At 44.2% G+C, this 18,281-nt stretch overlaps 2 protein-coding genes across 2 annotated transcripts in view; both read left to right on the forward strand.

The window, feature by feature from the left end:
• grin3ba (glutamate receptor, ionotropic, N-methyl-D-aspartate 3Ba) overlaps positions 1–3,424 on the forward strand; it is a 34,891-nt gene extending 31,467 nt beyond the window's left edge. Inside the window, exons 7-9 of the mRNA XM_028976927.1 lie at positions 733–897; positions 1,884–1,951; positions 2,334–3,424. Coding sequence (XP_028832760.1) covers positions 733–897; positions 1,884–1,951; positions 2,334–2,910 — 810 coding nt within the window. The 3' untranslated portion in view covers positions 2,911–3,424. The remainder of the gene's footprint in view (positions 1–732; positions 898–1,883; positions 1,952–2,333) is intronic.
• A 3,609-nt stretch (positions 3,425–7,033) lies between these two features.
• Positions 7,034–16,999, forward strand: plppr3a (phospholipid phosphatase related 3a). Its single transcript, XM_028978524.1, has 8 exons — positions 7,034–7,617; positions 8,654–8,757; positions 11,401–11,586; positions 11,730–11,859; positions 12,236–12,431; positions 12,785–12,842; positions 13,299–13,472; positions 14,347–16,999. The coding sequence occupies exons 2-8, from the start codon at positions 8,677–8,679 to the stop codon at positions 15,718–15,720; spliced, it is 2,199 nt and encodes a 732-aa protein (XP_028834357.1). The 5' UTR covers positions 7,034–7,617; positions 8,654–8,676; the 3' UTR covers positions 15,721–16,999.
• The last annotated feature ends 1,282 nt before the right edge of the window (positions 17,000–18,281 follow it).

Genomic DNA, 18,281 nt, shown 5'->3' on the forward strand with positions numbered 1-18,281 from the left:
ATTTTAAGTGACAACTGCATTGATTTTTTCTTTATATATAAAAGAGGGCTCTTTGACTGGATTTTCAGGAGACTTTTCCGCACTCTTTTAAGTGATGTATCAACATGACTTTAATTCCAATTAACCATGAAATGCTTTGTAAACTCTTGATTAGTTCTAGTCTGCCAGAATCTGTCTACCCCCCACTCCTGATCAAAGCTAATGGTGGACTAGATTAATTATTCTGGATGTCAGTGTTCTTCCCTGCAGTACTAGATGGTTTTGAAGGCTGGTCTTCAGGTCCTCTTCGTCCCACGCCTGAATCCTGATCAAGTCTGCCCCCTGCAGCCTGGCTCAGGAAGCATTTCATCTGAGCCAGCAGCCACCCCCTTTAAACCATCCATGTTGTACCAAACATTCAATCAGTACTTCTAATAGTCCAGAGATGAAGAGCTGATTAGTTTTAGTAAATGAAGCCCATAGATATCAGTCCTCAAAAACCAAACAGAACAACCATTGTCGTTTCAGCCTGCCATATAATGATCTTTAATGGTTCACTAATTCACCACAAACATACATTTGTATAATGCACCATTCTGAAGGTCAGAAAGATCTGTGCTCTTAAGAGTTTTATCCCAAAATGTATCCTTTACAACCTGGGTACCAGTAGAAAGGTGCCTGTATGAATATTTCAGCATTTTGGCTTCTGGACACAGTGCATGATTGACAAGGCTATGCAACATCTCCTTGCAGACGCTGCAGATGGGTATCCAGCATTTCTCAGGCCTGTTCGTTTTGCTGTGTGTGGGGGTGGCTGGTTCGCTGCTTACCCTGGCCGGTGAGCATGCCTTCTACAGGATTGTTCTTCCTCATCTGCGCCACAACCAGAGGTTCAAGTATTGGCTTCATACCAGTCAGGTCAGACTGCATTACCAATCACATCCACAGAGACTTTAGCTTTTCATCTCTAGCTTTGTTGAGAGTTTTTTGAAACAAGAACAAGAACAACAAGTGTTTAGACTCATTTTACAAATGAAAAAAAGAATCTCTTTTTCAATTATTTCAACTGACACCATCCACAAACTTCCATACTTGTGCATGTTAAATAATAATACATCCACAAGATGGCAGTTCAGAGTCCAGCTGACCACTATTCTTGCTCAGTACAGAATATCTCTGCAAACTGGTGTCATATGGCTTTATCATTTTTCTACATCATGCTTTCTTTTCTTCTATGTCACTCATTTGAGATATTGGTTATACTGCTGTCTTTCTTTGAACATCCACAATCCATAGACTTAACAAATACAGAAATGAAGGCTCTCTGTGAATCTGTATCTGTACCCATACCTGCTTAAATTAGCCAGGTGTTGTTACTGGCCAGTTTCCAGTTCGGTTCTTCCAGCTAGAGCAATTATTGTTACTGAGAATTATAGCAATTACTGTAAGAGGGAACAATTCTGACTAGTGCGCATACAGTCTATGTTTGTGCTGCTGCCCGAAAGCATATGATCAGAATTCAGAGTGCAAATGAATGACACCCATGTTATTTTGCAATATGGCTAAACAGCGCGATTAAAATTCTGTGGCCATACAGTTCCACTGACTGGACATTAATCACGTTGACTGGGTTTCCTCACCTCTGTAAAAACTCATTAAACTCCGCTTTCTCTGGGGGGGACCCTGCCACACCTGACTCGACTTATCAAGGTCTGATTGGCTGATTAGCAGACCATTGCTTTCGTACCTGGCCGAGCTACAAGAATACCATGCTGGTGACGGAATCCCGTAGGAATAGGCCAGAGACTAAGAGACTTTGGAGTGCAGCGTGCCCCCTAGTGCACAGAACAGATAGTGGAATCGGTGAAGACCTAACTGTGATCCGGTTTTATACATTCCTGCAGAAGATCCACCGAGCTTTGAACATGGCGTACAATGAAGAGGAAAAGCCACAGTCAAGCCCTGAAAGAAGGTACAGAGCATGACATTGATCAAGTGCACGATATACAATAATTCATAATTTGTCGTTTGTTGGCAAACAGAAACCTTACGTGCTTTAACATATCGGATCCCCTCAATATAAAAGAAAATTGAAACTTCACTGTGGATTTTCCACTGTGGCCTTTCAGAGCTGAAGACATCTGAAGCTTTCAAACGGATCCATTAAGGACTTAAACCTTCTGTGTGTTTCTAATCATCCTCTTTCTGTGCAAAGAGTCCTCCTTCAGCTCTTTAAAAAGTCACACAGAACCCCTGAGGTGTTTCTGTAATGGTTAATCGATAACGCTGTCTCTCTATCTGTCGGTGTTCTCTCCCTCATTCTCCTCTCTGCTTCCCTCATGTCTCTCCCAAAGCCCCACTTTATGCCTGTCTGAAAGTTGCGACATCCATCGGCTGCAGCCTCTTCAAACCTCGCCCCCTTCTCCTCCATCACCGACCACCACCACAACCTGGAACAACCAGAACGCCAGAGCCAGTCGAGAACCCGGCAAGGACAGCAAGCGGGTCCACTTCAACCTGGAGACCCTCAGCAGCTACCGGCTGCAGGCTCCGCCCTCCGCACCAGACAGGGGTGGCCGGCGCGGGCTGGTTGGCAGCCCCCCAACCCAGCTGTGCGAGAACGGAGGTCCCTCGCCCAGCCTCAGTCTGGTGCTGTCGCCGCCGGCATGCTCATCCTCCGCCTTCTCAACCCTTCAGCAAGGAGACTTCCAGGAACTTCAGGAGCTCCAAGGGAAGATCGAGGAGTTCCGCGGACAGCTGAGAGCAGCCCTGGCCCGGCGGGCAGAGCTCCAGAGTAGCCTGGAGCGAGAGAAAGCCAGTCGGATGAGAGCTGTTGCTGGAACAAACACTGGCGATCGGCCACTTCCTGCCACCACCAGCTCTCCCGCTGGTGCAGTCAAAAACACGAACACCAACCAGACTAAGAGGTGATGTATGGAGTGTGTACTCTATATAAGACATCCTGGAGACGTGTGGTCTTGTGGCTGGAGTGCCATGTGTCATGGTGAAAAAGGGCACATTTTAGTCATTTTGAAGACTTCTTGTCTTCATTGTGACATTTGTTGGATGTTGTTGTGCATTTTTTATTGGGGCACAACACCACCTGCTGGTGAGCACAGATCATCCTAACATCATTTGCAAACTGGACCGAGTTAGTCTTGTGGAATTCATTGACGTGGACTACCAAGAGACAGAAATTTGAAGGTCGTGCTCCAGAGCTGACTTCTTTTTCTGGGGTGAGTTTTCTTTTGCCACCCATTTCTAATATAAAACGTGTGTTGGTGACAGTACACATGATATTATTACTTTTAACCCACAATTTGTTGCCAAATTGAATAATATTCTGTGTGTGTAATGGAATCTTATTGGACTGCCTATTCAAGCATTTTAGAATAAACTAATTACACACAGACCTTGATTTTTATTAACATTTATGGCAATATTGAACGGCGTATGAAGGGAAAATAATTCCTGAAGCATTTTTGTGACTTTGCTCAATCATGCCACATAAATTGGTTGAATAATTCAATCAACTTTCTATTGCACCATTGCAGAACTCCTGCTGCTTTGCTGCTGTGTTAGACTTACGTTTGATGGGTGTCTGCTTCTGGGATCAGCGTGAAATTGCGGTACATATAAGAATAGCAATAGGAGAATTTTGAGTGAACTCAGGTAGGATTGTTCTTGACATCGGTTACCTCAGTGGCAGTAAGATTAATGTTGAGGCATAAAACAATGTTATAGCAGGGCCACCCGACACCTTGCTTCTCCACAAGTGAGGACTTCCACAGGCTACTGGAATGTTTCTGATGATGGATGGATCGAGTGTTGAAGAAACATGTGCTGGAAATTTCATATAGAACTCGATAACTTTTTGAAAGGCAAAAAATGTCTCAGGTAGAGACAGACAAGGACAGTGATGCTCTTGTGCTAAGCAAGACTGAGAGTAATGAACAATGGCCCCATTATTCAAACACATTATTCTTTGAGTGCACAAGCTTGGATAGCAATTGAAGAGTCGTTCTGTCTGAACAGTGAGAGAAGACTTCTGTTTTCATTCACACTGAATCTCATTCATCAGTAATTGACTCATTGACTCTTAATAGCAGCACACACACAACTAATATAATGCAAATAAATTCAAAAGTAATATGTGTTTCATTATAACTGTAATATGCACTTACCCACACAATCTCAGACTGATTTTCTGCAGATTATACATTAGCAAATAAATGAATTATGCATACTGTTTTTTTTTTTCTATAGCGTGGCTCTGTGCACTGCTCATCCTCTTTGTCCCTCAAGCTCCGTCATAAAGAGCTAGAAGCAGTTGTGGGGTTTGGGTGTTCAGCAACACTCAAGAGTTAAGAGGGCTCTTGTCCAGGACAGCAACAAGGAGGCTCAAAAGGATTTTCTATGACAAGGCAACGCGAGGGTTTTACAATAGCATGGGGTTCTCAAGCGCCGGTGAAAAAGCCATTGTCAGTGAAACAAACAAAGCACACACCGAATCAGGACTTGCCAGGGGTAAACAATCTGCCTGACCTATAATCCGAGAGTAAATCTGATATGTTTGGCACAATTCTTGAAGTATTTATATCTAAAGGGACCATTCAGAATGTTTTTTTTTTCAGCCATTGTCTGTGCTGAAACAGAATATGGCACATTTGTGATTTAAATTATGAGTCTTTCCAACATCCTGTTCTGCTGCAAACTTTCACAGGAATCTGTTTCACATTTTCTCTCCAGAAGGCTGGCAAAGCAGAAAATGTGGTCTTTTTTCACTATCATTTCATCGTTGCCCAGATTGATTTCAAGGATATTAAAAAACAAGTACCATCATGTTCATGTCATGAATTAGGCTGGTATTCGAGTGCTTCCTGTTCTCTCTTCTGTCATCTAGAATTGTTTTTGTCTCAAGAAAATCTGCACATTCTTGTCTAGCTGTGAATTATTTAACTGAATTCATTATCTGTGAAAGTCTTTGGTTTTTAGATGAGAACTTGTCAACAGCTCTCAGTGTTAATATTGTAACTGCAAGACCTACTGATCCACCACTGCTGTTCCCCACCAAGAGACAATGACGTCTGAGCAGCTATGGCATGAAATGTTTCACCCCGACAGCTCATAATCAGCAGTGCTCTAACTGATAATAGGGACTCGTCGGTGGTTTAAATTGTGAAAAAGTTGCAAAAACACCTTCTGATATTCTTTTTTTTTTATTATTATTTTGAACCTAATCAGGGAATTGAAGTGCAATTTAATGAACGGGGGAGCTGAATGGTGTAGTGTACCACGTGTAGCCGCGCTGAATTGGCATACAATTATAAATAAATGGCCATTTGTTTGCCCGTGGCAGGACAGCACGCCTGTGCGAGGAGGCAAACTGCAGTGAATACACAACTCTGAACCATTTCTTATCAACTAATGCTTGAATGCTTTAGAAGCAAACAGCAAACAAGATGTTCCAAGGTGCAGACATCAAATGTGTTTTAGCTCTGTCATTAGTGAGTGAACATCATAGTTGCAGGGGTCTTTTTTTTCAGCTGAAGCCCTCTGGTTGCAGTGTTGTCCACCCATTTGCTTGAACCTGTCAGAAGGGTGGTCACAAAAAGCCACTAGGAAGCTTCTTCAGGTTTTTCCCCGAGGTCTCATTTAATTCTGCAGGAACTTAGTTGTACCGCAAGGGGGCATCTAGACCAAATGAACCAATAAACACAACGAAGGTCCCTGGAGATGTAGCTTTTTTCTCAATAAGACGAAGATATCATTCAAAATGAAAACTTTTTTTTAATTTGTGGATGCTGCGGCTGGTAAAAATTATTTGGATCATTTTAGGCAGCACTGACATGTGTAGTATGTGTGTTGCCATTACCAGGCTCCTCTATACCACTGTGATGGGAGATTTAGACAAATCGTTCAGTGTCTATCTGCGTCCATACATCACAAGCAGATCCTGCCATGCATTTTGGTACATTTTAGCTCAAAATCAATCGCAGCCCAGTTCATTACTTTGGGATTATGAAAATGTGAGTGACTGTGGCAGTGTGTCAGGGATGCGTAATTGGGTCAACAGTGTGAAAAACCAAGAAGCATTTTAATCAAGCAAAGAAACAAATTGATCCCCGGGGCATTCAATTACAACCCATCTGGGCAAGAGGGTTTTTTTTTTCTTTTTCTCTCCAATAAATATACTTTTCGGTGACCCTCTCGTGTCCTACGTTTGTGACTGTGGCCCTGTGTGTACATGTGATGGTGAGCACGGAATGCAGAAGCACGGTATGGAGCTCCCTTTTCCCAGGTTTGTGTTGGGAACCGAGCTGAATGGTTGACTGATGAGTTTATTAACTCCGTCACAGCTGTGCCCAACCCAAGGGTACGAGGTGGGGGTGCCCGAGAGGCCTAATACAATCTCCTGGCAACCAATAGTAAACCTGCACGCTTGCTGGGAATCTCTATTCATGTGCTAGGGGGAGAGAGTGCAAGTGAAAGGGGCGAGTGAGGCCTTTTCCGCGCCTTTATATCTTCTGGGATTCATTATTCTTTTTTTTTTTTATAGCACACGGTTCTGGTCGATGATTCTGCATAAACACGCACAAAAGCATTTCTTTTTCAAAACAGGCATTGCAAGGGCCACTTTAACACCAGAAAGAATGTGGCAAAGAAATAGTCCAGAAGATCCGCATTCCCCCAAATTTCAACTCTATTTTTTAAGCCATAACATTAACATTTTACAGTCGGTAGATGTCGGTATTCGTGAACACGTTCTGATACCTGCAGGCTGCAGATCCCGTCGGAAAGATGCGTATAAATATTTCATATGCAGCGTGGATGTATATACTTTCACTGGGAACTTTTTTGGTGATAATCCCCCTTTCGGGCCAGGACAGAGAGCTGATGTTGGTTTACGGTTCTGAATAAGCGAGCATTAAAAGTGACATGGAGGCCGGAGATCATCTTCTCACCGGAGGCGACCCTGGACCATGTGCCGCGCGTCTGCCGAGACACAAAGCGCGACCCCACCCTTCCCACGCCACGCCACGCCACGCCACGCCACGCCGGCGCGGGTTAATGAAGCTGTCCGAACGGCTTCTCCTCCTCCTCCTCCTTCTTCCTCTTTTCAGGGGCTATGAAGGGAAATGGCCGGGTCCACGTGGTTCACGTCTCATACCGCATCGGTCGCGCCGTGGCGGGCATGAGTGATGCGACAGGACGCGGTTAAGATGGAGCCGCGCACACACACCGACACACACACACACACACACACACACCGCTCTCGTTTACACACACTGTCCCCTCCCCCTCCTCCGCCAGCCTTTGTGTTCGTCGTGCCCCTTTCACGCCGCTGCGCGCCCGTCGCCGCCGTCCGCTCCCAAGTTCTCGCGTGGATTAAAGTGCGTGGAACGCTCCGGCGGGCCGGTACGTGCGGCAGGTGAGGGCGGCGAGACCGGATCGGGACTGGTGCAGTTGGGGAGATCCACGCACCCGCGACCCACGGCACGAAGCTTCCCCGGCGTCTTCCGGAGCCTGGCATGGATTAACATCTCAAAGCAGGAAAACTGGAGCACCACGCGCGATCCAAGAAACGGAGACGGGGTCGGAGGGAGTCGGCGAGCTCCCACAGTCAACGGGAGAAAGGTAGGATGAGCCATCCCTCCATCCCGGCGGCGTGGGGAGGCGAGATCGGCCACGCGTGTTTCTTCTTCTTCACTTTCAGCGTTTCCAGCACGGGGTTCCCTTTTTAAACGCTGTTGGTAACAGTAGCGGTGTGTGTGTGTGTGTGTGTGTGTGTGTGTGTGTGTGTGTGTGTGTAGGGGGGGTGGGGGGTAAGGCAGGGAAATCCTGAAAACGATTGTCGGGTTACACCATGTGAGGTTCTGTACGAACTGGGCCTGTCCCTGGTCCCGTTTGCCCCGACCAGGTGTGGGTTTCCCGGCAGTCGTGATGGCTTCAGTACCGGGGAGCTGTGGACAGCGCGGGTCCCTGTAATAAAAACTGTCAGTGAAACGTGTCCTTCCTTAACCTCCCCAGACAGGGACACAGTAGGGTTTTGTCACATCCCAGCCTTTATTCGCCAGACACTAGGCTGGCCGTGACCAGAGAACAGCCCCGGGTCTGTGTGAAGGTGTCCCTCTCCACTCACCGTGGACAACGGCCCCTTTCCATGCCTGAATGGGACCTCTTCTGTGGCGCGGACACGGATACGGACGCTCCATTTGGCCCACATTCAGTTTGCCCGGAGACCGGTTGGCCACGTTTCGGGCCCATAAATGAAGAGCGGACAGGATGTATAATTCGAAACGTTCACTTCTGGGGATTTCGTGTGCCGGCTGTCTCCACTCCCACTTATTTTCCTCCAGTGGTGTTCCAGAGAAAATGCCCCCTCTTCAAGGTCCCGCACTCTGGCCCCTTTCTCCTTTATTTCACGGGTGAGGCTTTTCTGACTTGGTCTGCATCACCGCCTACCTGACCCTCTAATTGATTTCTACCTCGGCTGGAGATTGAAACTGAGCATCACAATTTCACGGGAAATTTTTTTTATTTTGCTGGTGGTCTCCACTGGGGATTTTAAGAAAGGGACGCAGCATTTGTAGCAAAATTTGTAAGAAATTGTGTTGAAATGCCTGGGACCAGAATAGGACACACTTGCACATCTACATTACTGTGCTTCCAGGTCTCTCCCGACCTGCCTCCAAGATGATGTCTCCGAAAGATAAACCCAAGAAGAAGCCACCCAAAGACAGCATGACCCTGCTGCCCTGTTTCTATTTTGTGGAGGTAAACACATAATGTATATATATGGTTCTTTGGGGGCCTATAATGACCTATATGTCCTTGCTTCTATTTAAAGTCAGTGTTTGGTGCCTTGCATATAATCTTATTGAGCTCCATATTGAGCTTTTAACCAAACACGTTAACTGGTGTAGAGATTACATGAAGTTGTTCCATTGTTCCATATATACATATTTTTATATATATATATATATATGTGTGTGTGTGTGTGTGTGTGTGTGTGTGTGTGTATATCTCATGTATAAGATAAGGTTTTATCTTATCTTATTTATTTTACCCTTGTCACATGTAAGGGTTCTAATTTTTTGACATTAAACAATGCAACTGGAATGTATTCACAGCACACATCACTTTTCCCATTTTTTGTTATGTTAAGGCCATATTCAAAAGTTCACACCCCAACGTGAAAAAAAAGTTTACTTGAGGTTTTGGCAAGTTTATTAAAAATGTAAAAACTGCGAAAGCACGTGTACATTAAGTATTCACAGCCTTTGCCATGAAGCTCAAAATTTAGCTCAGGTGCCTCCTGTTTGCCCTGATCATCCTTGAAATGTTTCTGCTGTAATGTTCGGTTGGACCTGGCATAACAGGTGCCACTTATCACTGTATTTGTCTACCCTAATTACCACTCATTTACATGTAATTAGTGTTCCATATATATATGTATATATGCGCCTTACCTTCCCTCATTCTCTTGTCACTCATCTGCTTTGTAGGGGTGTTCAAATTAATCATATAATCGTTGCATCGCAATGCAGACGTGGACAATATTGCATTGATGCAGCACAGAACATAATCGATTACATCATAATGACGTTACTTTGTGATTTTCTGGATGCACCATAGAAATTCTTGTTACAGCCAGCAGTGACTGTGGCCATCTGATCTGAGTACAGCGCTGCTCCGAGTACGAGTTTCATGCCTCTCGGCAGCCTTGTTATCGCACCGTGGTTATTTGTTGAACTTTAACCGCTGTGCAATATGACATATTTTCATATGACCAATAGAATCCAAGCGGCCGAGTGTTCTTTCTGCCTCTTCGAAACACACCATGTGGAAAATTTATGGGATGCATTGTGATGCATCAGTATTGAGGCATTGATAATCGAATCGAATTGTGAGACCAGTCAAGGTTCACACCTCTATTGCTTTGTCATGTAACCTGTCACTACAGGTAGACCATGGCGTTTCTCTGTGTTTACCATATGTTTTGGCCCTCGTGCCTGTTGTCTTAGTAAATATAAAGATGTTGTGCACTTCTGCCTCATGCTTCCTCTGCTTCTGCATGACATCTACAGCTTAATTGGAGTCCACCTGTGGAAAAAGCAGTTGATTGGCCCTGATTTGGAAAGGGACAGGCTTGTCTGTATAAGGTTCCACAGTTGAGAGTTAATGTCAGAGCACAAACCAAGCATGAAGTCAAAGGAATTGTCTGTAAGACAGGATTGTCTCGAGGAACAAATTTGGAGAAGGTTACAGGAAAATGTCTGCTGCTTGAAGGTCGCAATGGCCTCCATAAGTGGAAGAAGTTCAAAGCCACCAGGACTGTTCCTAGAGCTGGCCGGCCACCTAAACTGATCGATCGTGGGAAAACGGTGCCTATGTTGGTCACTTATGTGGATGTGCTTTCTAAATTTTTTATTTTTATTAAATTTGCCTCAAATAAACCTTTTTTTACATTGTCACTATGGGGTGTTGAATAATGACAAAATATGCAATTTTGGAATAAGGCTGTAACATAAAAAGTGATGCACTGTGAATATTAATCTATCCAGAGCTAGACAAGCCGTGAGTTCCTTTGTCCACAGTCCTGAGTAGAAGGTTCATCCAACAATGTGATTATCCTTCTAGCTTACACAAAGTCAATAAGCAGCAACTGTTTCTGAGTTCTGATATATTACCAGTATACAAAGCTTGAATTGTAAAGGAATGTCCCTTCAAACTACAGGACACATACATTCTATTACACTCTTCCAAAATGACTGCATCCTGGTGTATTTACATTTCACACAGATATTGGGGACATTCAGGAATATGTGTTTAACCTAATATGTGTAAGATAAGCATTTATGTTGTAGCTATTTAAATTTTGTGTATTACTAGACTGCGTCTGGGCCTTAAAACATGTTGCACTATTTCCAATTCGGGTTTATTAGGGATATATATTATTATGACATGATGTTGGACTTATTTTCCATTCCAACACTACTGTCCCCTGCCCCTCCTCCAATATTTTATTGTGTTTATGAATATTGAAAAAAGAAAATATTGTATAATGTATAATAATATTATATTTCATCTCTGTGAAAGAAATTGGCAGATGTTTGGACTGGATTCATTAAAAATTTCATTAAGCCATTTAGTTTAATTAAGTATTCAATTATGTATGTTTCTGTTTCTAGAATCCAGAATATAGAGATACATGGTGAATATAGAAATATATGTGGCAATCCTTAAAGCAGACATCCAACAAGAAAAAAAGTTATTCATTTTAGATGTTAGTGTTCATGATTCTGTTCATGATTGTTCAATGAATAATATAAATTAATTAATAATAATTGACTCTGCTATGCATTTTGGTTATATAAGCATGAGTTTAAATTGCTGATCAGTTTCTCAAATTGTCAGCTACCCATAGTGGCCTCCTCCATTATCTCTCTGTACTTCCTGGAGCTCACCGACATACTCCAGCCAGCAAAGGTGGGCTTCCGCTGTCATGATCGGGCGCTCAGCATGCCGTACGTGGAGACGGGGGACGAGCTAATTCCCCTTCTCATGCTGCTTAGTCTTGCTTTTGCAGGCCCAGCAGCCTCCGTGAGTATAAATTACATTCAATAAAATAATAACCTATCTAGAGTACGGGCCACCGACACATTCTTGTACATAAATGATGCAGAACGTAATTAAAGCTTCTAATGTCACACACAAATTTATGTTGCCATTAATTTTTCCCACAGATAATGATTGGAGAGGCCCTTATGTACTGCATGCAGTCTCGAATGAGGAGTCGCCCTGGTTCAGAGGGCAGCATCAATGCTGGAGGCTGCAATTTCAACTCGTTTTTACGTAGGACTGTTCGCTTTGTTGGTACGTCATCACAATTCTGGCTGAAACATTTATGAGACACAGGCTTAATAAACCATTTTCCTGTGTTTAATGTAGCGAGGGTTATGAGTCGGGAATCACCTGGGTTTCTGTTGATTCAGCAATATTATCAAATTATTAGGGTATAATGTTATACAATGTACATAAAAAGTAAGCTGTTTTATATTTCATGTGCTCTACTTATACATAAATACAACTTTTTGTCCTATTAGACTGCGAGTGTTCATATTATTTTTATTTTAAATGGAGGATGCAGGAAAAACACAATTCTAGTAATGGCTTGTTGGTGGAGAAAAGCATGTCAGGGTGAGTTTTATGTCACTTGGTGAGGAGCTGATTTTCCCTCCCGTTTCTCCAGGGGTTCATGTCTTTGGGCTCTGTGCCACAGCCTTGGTGACCGACATCATCCAGCTGGCCACCGGCTATCACACCCCCTTCTTCCTGACAGTCTGCAAGCCCAACTACACCTTCCCTGGCATTTCCTGTGAGAAGAACCCATATATCACACAAGATATTTGCTCAGGGCGAGACCAATATGCCATCCTCTCTGCCAGGTGACTCCCCGGACCAGACACAAACAAGCAAGCAGTCACTAACATGGCACACAATGGTGTTTGCAGCAGCCTTGCACGTATTTACTGTACATTGCATCAGTCTGGATTGTGTCAATGTCGATTGTATAAAGTGTTGAATTATTACCATATTATTACCATATTTAAACTTGCAGGGCAAAGTTAATAAAGATATAAATTACTCTGTTTTGCAGTTACAGAGGAGATCAAACAAGTACAGTTGCATGTGTGATTTGCTGGCGTCTAGTCTTTAATTGCTATATAAATGCATCATTAAATTCTCTGTGTAGTCTGTGTCTGGGATTTGTTTTATTTATGTGTTTTCTTTTTATCAGGAAAACCTTCCCTTCCCAACATGCAACTCTGTCCGGCTTTGCAGCTGTTTACATATCAGTAAGGATCCCTTTTTTAAAAAAAAAACCCGGGCAAAGTGCAACATTTCCCTGTATATCGGTTCTGCTGAGATGTTAAAGAAGCATCTGCAGTGGGTTGGGTGACGACTCTTGCTGGCACTTTCGGCATGCGGCTGTCAGGTGTTGCAAAAATCCCATGTCTTTTTTTTAACAAGCACCATTTGACAGTGTCTCCAAGAGCTGTAATGGAGCTTCAGCTGCTCATTAGTCGCCCTGCGTTGTTTGTGCCTCGTTCACCTCAGCGTGAGACTCCAACTGCTAATGAAGTCACTGTGTCCAGATTTGTTGTATGTCTTGGACGGGTGGGACAGAGGCCAGCTGTTGTGGGCTGAATACCGTAGCTACTGTTTATCAGCATGCTGGGGCAATCGTCAAGGTTACCTGTCTTCTGTACTCTGCTTCATTGGTATTCAGTCAAGGGATGTTTCTGTCCTAGATGTATTTCAATTCCATCATCTCGGACTGCACTAAGCTGCTGAAGCCTGTCCTGGTGTTTGCTTCAGCCATCGCAGCAGCGCTGGCCAGCCTGACACAGATCACCCAGTACAGAAGCCACCCCATCGACGTCTACGTGGGACTCATTATCGGAGCCGGCATTGCAGTGTACCTGGTGAGGGATGTTGAAGACTCTATGCTCTCTGCTAAGCGTCTTCCGATTCCCTAAGCTCCCAGTCTTTTTAGTTATGTGTCAATAGTCAAAAGTCTAGATTTATTCCCTTTTTCCCCATTCCTCTTCCAATGCTTTAATCCGTCTATTGGGCTGCACTATATATAGAATTGGCTTTATTCTACTAGAGGCTGGGGAAACAAATCCTTGCAGATTCTTCAAAGGATTTTCATTTCCAGTCTTCTCCTTTCATCAGCCTCCATCCACAAAGAGATGAACTTTATTGTGCCGGATAATCTTATGGTTTGTCCAAAAGTAATGACAACCTAGACAGTCCCCTGATAATATATTTTCATTAGATCCTCACTTGGAAAAGAATGACTATTCTTTTGATGAGGAAATGGATCACTTTTTTAAAAAAAAATAGCAATACAGATAGTACTTGAAGGATAGATGTAAAAGACTAAAAATTCCCTCTTCGCAGGGTCTCTATTCTCCTTTGTTGTCCCTGGCTGGTGGAACAACTTGCCCTGCTCCATTCGACTAGCCGAGACTACTACCACATTTAAGAAACATTTGAGTCTAACACTACCACATGCACACGCACTCACACTCACAAAAAAAAAAAATTTTATCTAGCACTTAACAATTCCCTAGCATGTTCTATTCTTGACAAGTTAGGCCTTATCAGGCTCTTAGTTTTGTAACTCAAAATCTATGGAATGAGAATTGCTGGTGTCTTCCTCTTGTAAGTCACCTTGGATAAAAGCGTCTGCTAAGTAAAGTAAAGTAAAATGTCACATAAAAAGCCTTTTCTTTTCCAGAATAAGCCCCTTCACCATCATCTTGTTCTTTTTCACACCCCCATTCTTTCCAGGCCCTGTATGCCGTGGGCAATTTCAAGTCATCTGAACAGACAACCCCCAAGCCAGCCAAGCAACCCCCAGCACCACAGAAGGACGCCCTGCGTGCTTTAACCCAGAGGGGCCACGACTCAGTGTACCAGAAAGCCAACGCCTCAGAGAGTAACGATGAGCTGGTGCCACCATCCCATGTGGCTGGCCTTAATCGGAAGGTACGTCGGGAAAAGGCATCAATGGGAAGCTTGAAGAGGGCCAGTGCCGATGTGGAACTTCTGGCGCCACGCAGTCCCATGGGGAAGGAGACAATGGTGACGTTCAGCAACACTCTGCCCCGCGCTGCTGCCAATGCTGGAGACGAGCTGTGTGTCAGCAGCACTGTTGCCCAGCGCCACATGACCTTCCATGTCTCCATGGACCCGCAACGTTCCAAGCAGCTGGTGACGGAGTGGAAGCAGAAATCTGTGGAGATGAGAAGCCTCAGCCTTCGAGATGAAGAACAGGAGACCAATGGAGATGTAGCTGAGGAAGAGACCGAAATAGGTGACGAGGAAGAGCAGGGAATGCCACAACAGTCCACACTCTACCCTACAGTCCAGGCGGCAAACAGGGGTGCTACACCTGGGCCAGGTGGTGCCCGTGTGGTTTTCCCGCCCCGACCTCCTGGAGCTCCTCAGCTGGTGCACATACCTGAGGAGGCATCCCGACCACCACCCGTGTCTCCCAAGAGTGCCATCACAAGGGCCAAGTGGCTGTCCATGACAGAGAAAGGAGCCATCCCAGCCACTACACCAGAGCCTCCTCGCCTACCCAGCCAGCCACGAGTGGCTCAGGTCATGGCCATGACCAAGCAACATGGTTCTCTCAGCATCACGCCAAAGTCCTCAGACACTGGTGGAGGAGGCTCATCATGTGCCACCTCATCCACAGGTTCCGAGTCACCTTACTACAGGATCCCCTCAGACCGGGACAGCGGCAGCATTGTTACCATTGATGCCCATGCCCCCCACCACCCAGTGGTTCGTCTGTCCTCGGGCAATGGCAACCCCTGGGAATGGAGGAGCAGCACCAATGGCGGCCCAGGTGAGGTTCCGGAACCCCCTGGCAACAAGACACTACAAAGGCAGGACAACATCAGCCTGCATGACTACAGGCCGATGAAATCAGACTCAGTGGGCTCCTCGGCCAGCGAGAGTCTTCCACTGCCTCCGCCACCACACCCAGACCTGGTGCTGGACAGCAGCCACAGCCACAGTCTCAGCCGCCAGTCACCCCTCCACCGCAAGCCCTCCATGTCACCCAGGAACTGGGACCTCCAAGGGCAGCCACCACAAGTGGAGCCTGATCACTTCTTCAAGAACCTGCAGATGGACAGACATTTTAAAGACTAAGCAGGTTGCAGCACATCCAGGCGAGAGCTTATTTGTAGGATTTACCATTTTTAGGTTCAGATTTGTATTTGTTGTTTTTTTAGTAAATGCGAGAAAAGCTCATAAAAAAAATACCCATGTCTACTGATGAGACTCCAGAGCTTTTACTGGAGTATCAGGAGAGATTTGTGAACTAATGTGAACTCACTGAGGTATAGCTGTCTTAATATAGACAATTTCTATGGAGATGTGACCCCGTGGAATCCACTTGGAATATACATTTTTGCCATTCACTTATTGACCCATTATTTTGTTTATTTAATGAATTATCTAGCAGATTTCCATATCATTACCAATGTTTCATGGTTAATTTCATGTGGAAATTCATGGGCTTGTGTAAGAAAGACTTGCTATTGACACATTTTTACCAAGCGTGACAAACTAATTGCTTGGCATAACCAGTAACCATACTCAAGATTTCACGTTCAAGTAGTTTATAGTCAAATGTACAGAGTACAGTGTACCAAGCACAATGAAATTCTTACTTGAGTACCATTTCTACAGACATATTGGACATCTGGTTACTGAATGAAAGCCAATTTTCATGCATATCTGTCAATTCTTGTTGTTTGTGTGTTGCATGTGTGTGTATTTAAGTCTCAGATTTGAGGTATTTTGTTGAGGTATTATGGGTTTCAGGAGGAATATTGTATTATATATTTTCTGGTTACAAATGTGGTTTAAGGAAGGACAGTTTGAAGAATGTCTTCTGAATAGTGCTGACCAGGTGGAGCTGGAAACCTTAAAAAAAAATTCAGCAACACCCAACCTAGATACCAACCTACAGCTGCCAGCCCAAAATGTATTTTGGCTTGAGTTAAGTGTACCAGGGGATGTCTTCTTGTTTTGTTTGCCTTGCTTTTTCAGTAACAGCAACTAAAGGGGCAAAAAATGCATTGGAATTATGTGAAAAATCAGCATATATGATTAATATGCATGAACAACAAAATAACATGGACAGATCTCTTTAGTTATCAAAACAAAAAATTAACATCAGAACTTTCTTTCTATATATATGTATATGTGTTCATTGTTTAGATGAAATAGCAACTATTTTAAATGTTGTTTTCATTGCATCTTAAAATCAGGAGATCCAAGAGGGAATTTTGTACAGTCCATTCATCTTCATCAGTGCTTTTTTAAAAATATAAATATGTATAGAATTTTCAATTGTCAAACAATTTTTTAAGTATAATTATGGGTGTTGTCTTTAAATTGAATAAAAAAATTGTTATAATGAGATGTACAATTGAGGGATTTTCATACTATTTGAACATTCCAATGTTCACAGCAACTTCCCGGGTCTTTATGTTGAAGGTGAAAGTGAAGTCATTGTCATTGTGAAACACTGCAGCACAGCACACAGTGCAACAACTAAATGTGTCCTCTGCTTTTAACCATCAGCCTTGGTGACCAGTGGGCAGCCATGACAGGCGCCCGGGGAGCAGTGTGTGTGGACGGTGCTTTGCTCAGTGGGGGATTAGAACCAGCAACCTTCTGATTACGTGGCGCTTCCTTAACCGCTAGGCCACCACTGCCCCGGTCATATTGTGATGGACTCTTGTCATGCGTTCCCTGCTACCCTGACCTGGATAAGTGGTTCGATAAAATGGATGAAAAAGATGAAGGGTATTTTATATGCATGTAGACAGAGTATTTTTACCTTCAGAGGGCTTTTTTTTAATCAAAGCTTGAACAGATTGCTATCCTCTTTAGAAAAGCTTCAGGGCCAGCTGAGCTTTCCTAATCAGGACCTAAATCAAATGTGCCTTGTGCATGTCCTGAGAACAAAGCGCTTTTCATAAAACACGTACAATTTTATAGGAAACCATTCAAGTCTCTTTACCTGAGATGTGAGATTCATATCCCCCTTCCCATTAATCCATGAGCATTTCAGTGCCTCGTGCGGCTACACTCCCAGCTAATGAAAATGTTGCATTTTAAGATGCATGTGGTGTATTGCCATGCTGTCGATATCTGATATCTTTAAAGAAATCTACAGTCCAGCCTGGACAGGCTCCAGGCCTCCACACTGTTATTCATGTCTCCTTATCATCACCTGCAGCAAACATTCTGTGGCCCTATGAGCCGAAGGCCACCCAGGCAGAGACCAATCTGCTCAATAATCTGGACGCATGACAATTTACGGAGAGCGGAGTGAGAGCTGGACGAAATGGGTACTGCAGCTGACGTCTAAAGACAAAGTGGGTGATGGTGCGAGCATCGGCTGATGCCTGTATGAGGCGAGAGCAGGAGCTCTTCAGGCCAACCCGTGACTCAGTTCCGCAGCTTGGCCATGAGGCGTGCCCTGCTTCCCTCAGAGGGTCATGAAGCAATGCCAACCCCCATCTTTTCCTGCTCTAGGTTTCTCGAGCATTGCATTGGTGAGTCGTGCACTGCTGCCTGGTTTTTATGTCTTGGGTTTTTCTTTTTATAAACTTTATGGCTTGGAAAAAGCCACAGTTCTGAAACTTTAGTCCCATTACTTCTGTGACAAGCTCCACTTGAGAAATTACTCTTTC

The sequence above is a fragment of the Denticeps clupeoides genome, chromosome 4, assembly GCF_900700375.1.
Source record: "Denticeps clupeoides chromosome 4, fDenClu1.1, whole genome shotgun sequence".
Lineage (NCBI taxonomy): Eukaryota > Metazoa > Chordata > Actinopteri > Clupeiformes > Denticipitidae > Denticeps > Denticeps clupeoides.

Bases quoted from the DNA above. Each gene is read 5' to 3' on its own strand.
- plppr3a (XM_028978524.1), top strand. From the start codon at position 8,677: ATGATGTCTCCGAAAGATAAACCCAAGAAGAAGCCACCCAAAGACAGC. The intron at 12,432-12,784 runs GTGACTCCCCGG...TCTTTTTATCAG, and splicing joins TATGCCATCCTCTCTGCCAG to GAAAACCTTCCCTTCCCAAC. The intron at 13,473-14,346 runs GTGAGGGATGTT...CATTCTTTCCAG, and splicing joins CCGGCATTGCAGTGTACCTG to GCCCTGTATGCCGTGGGCAA.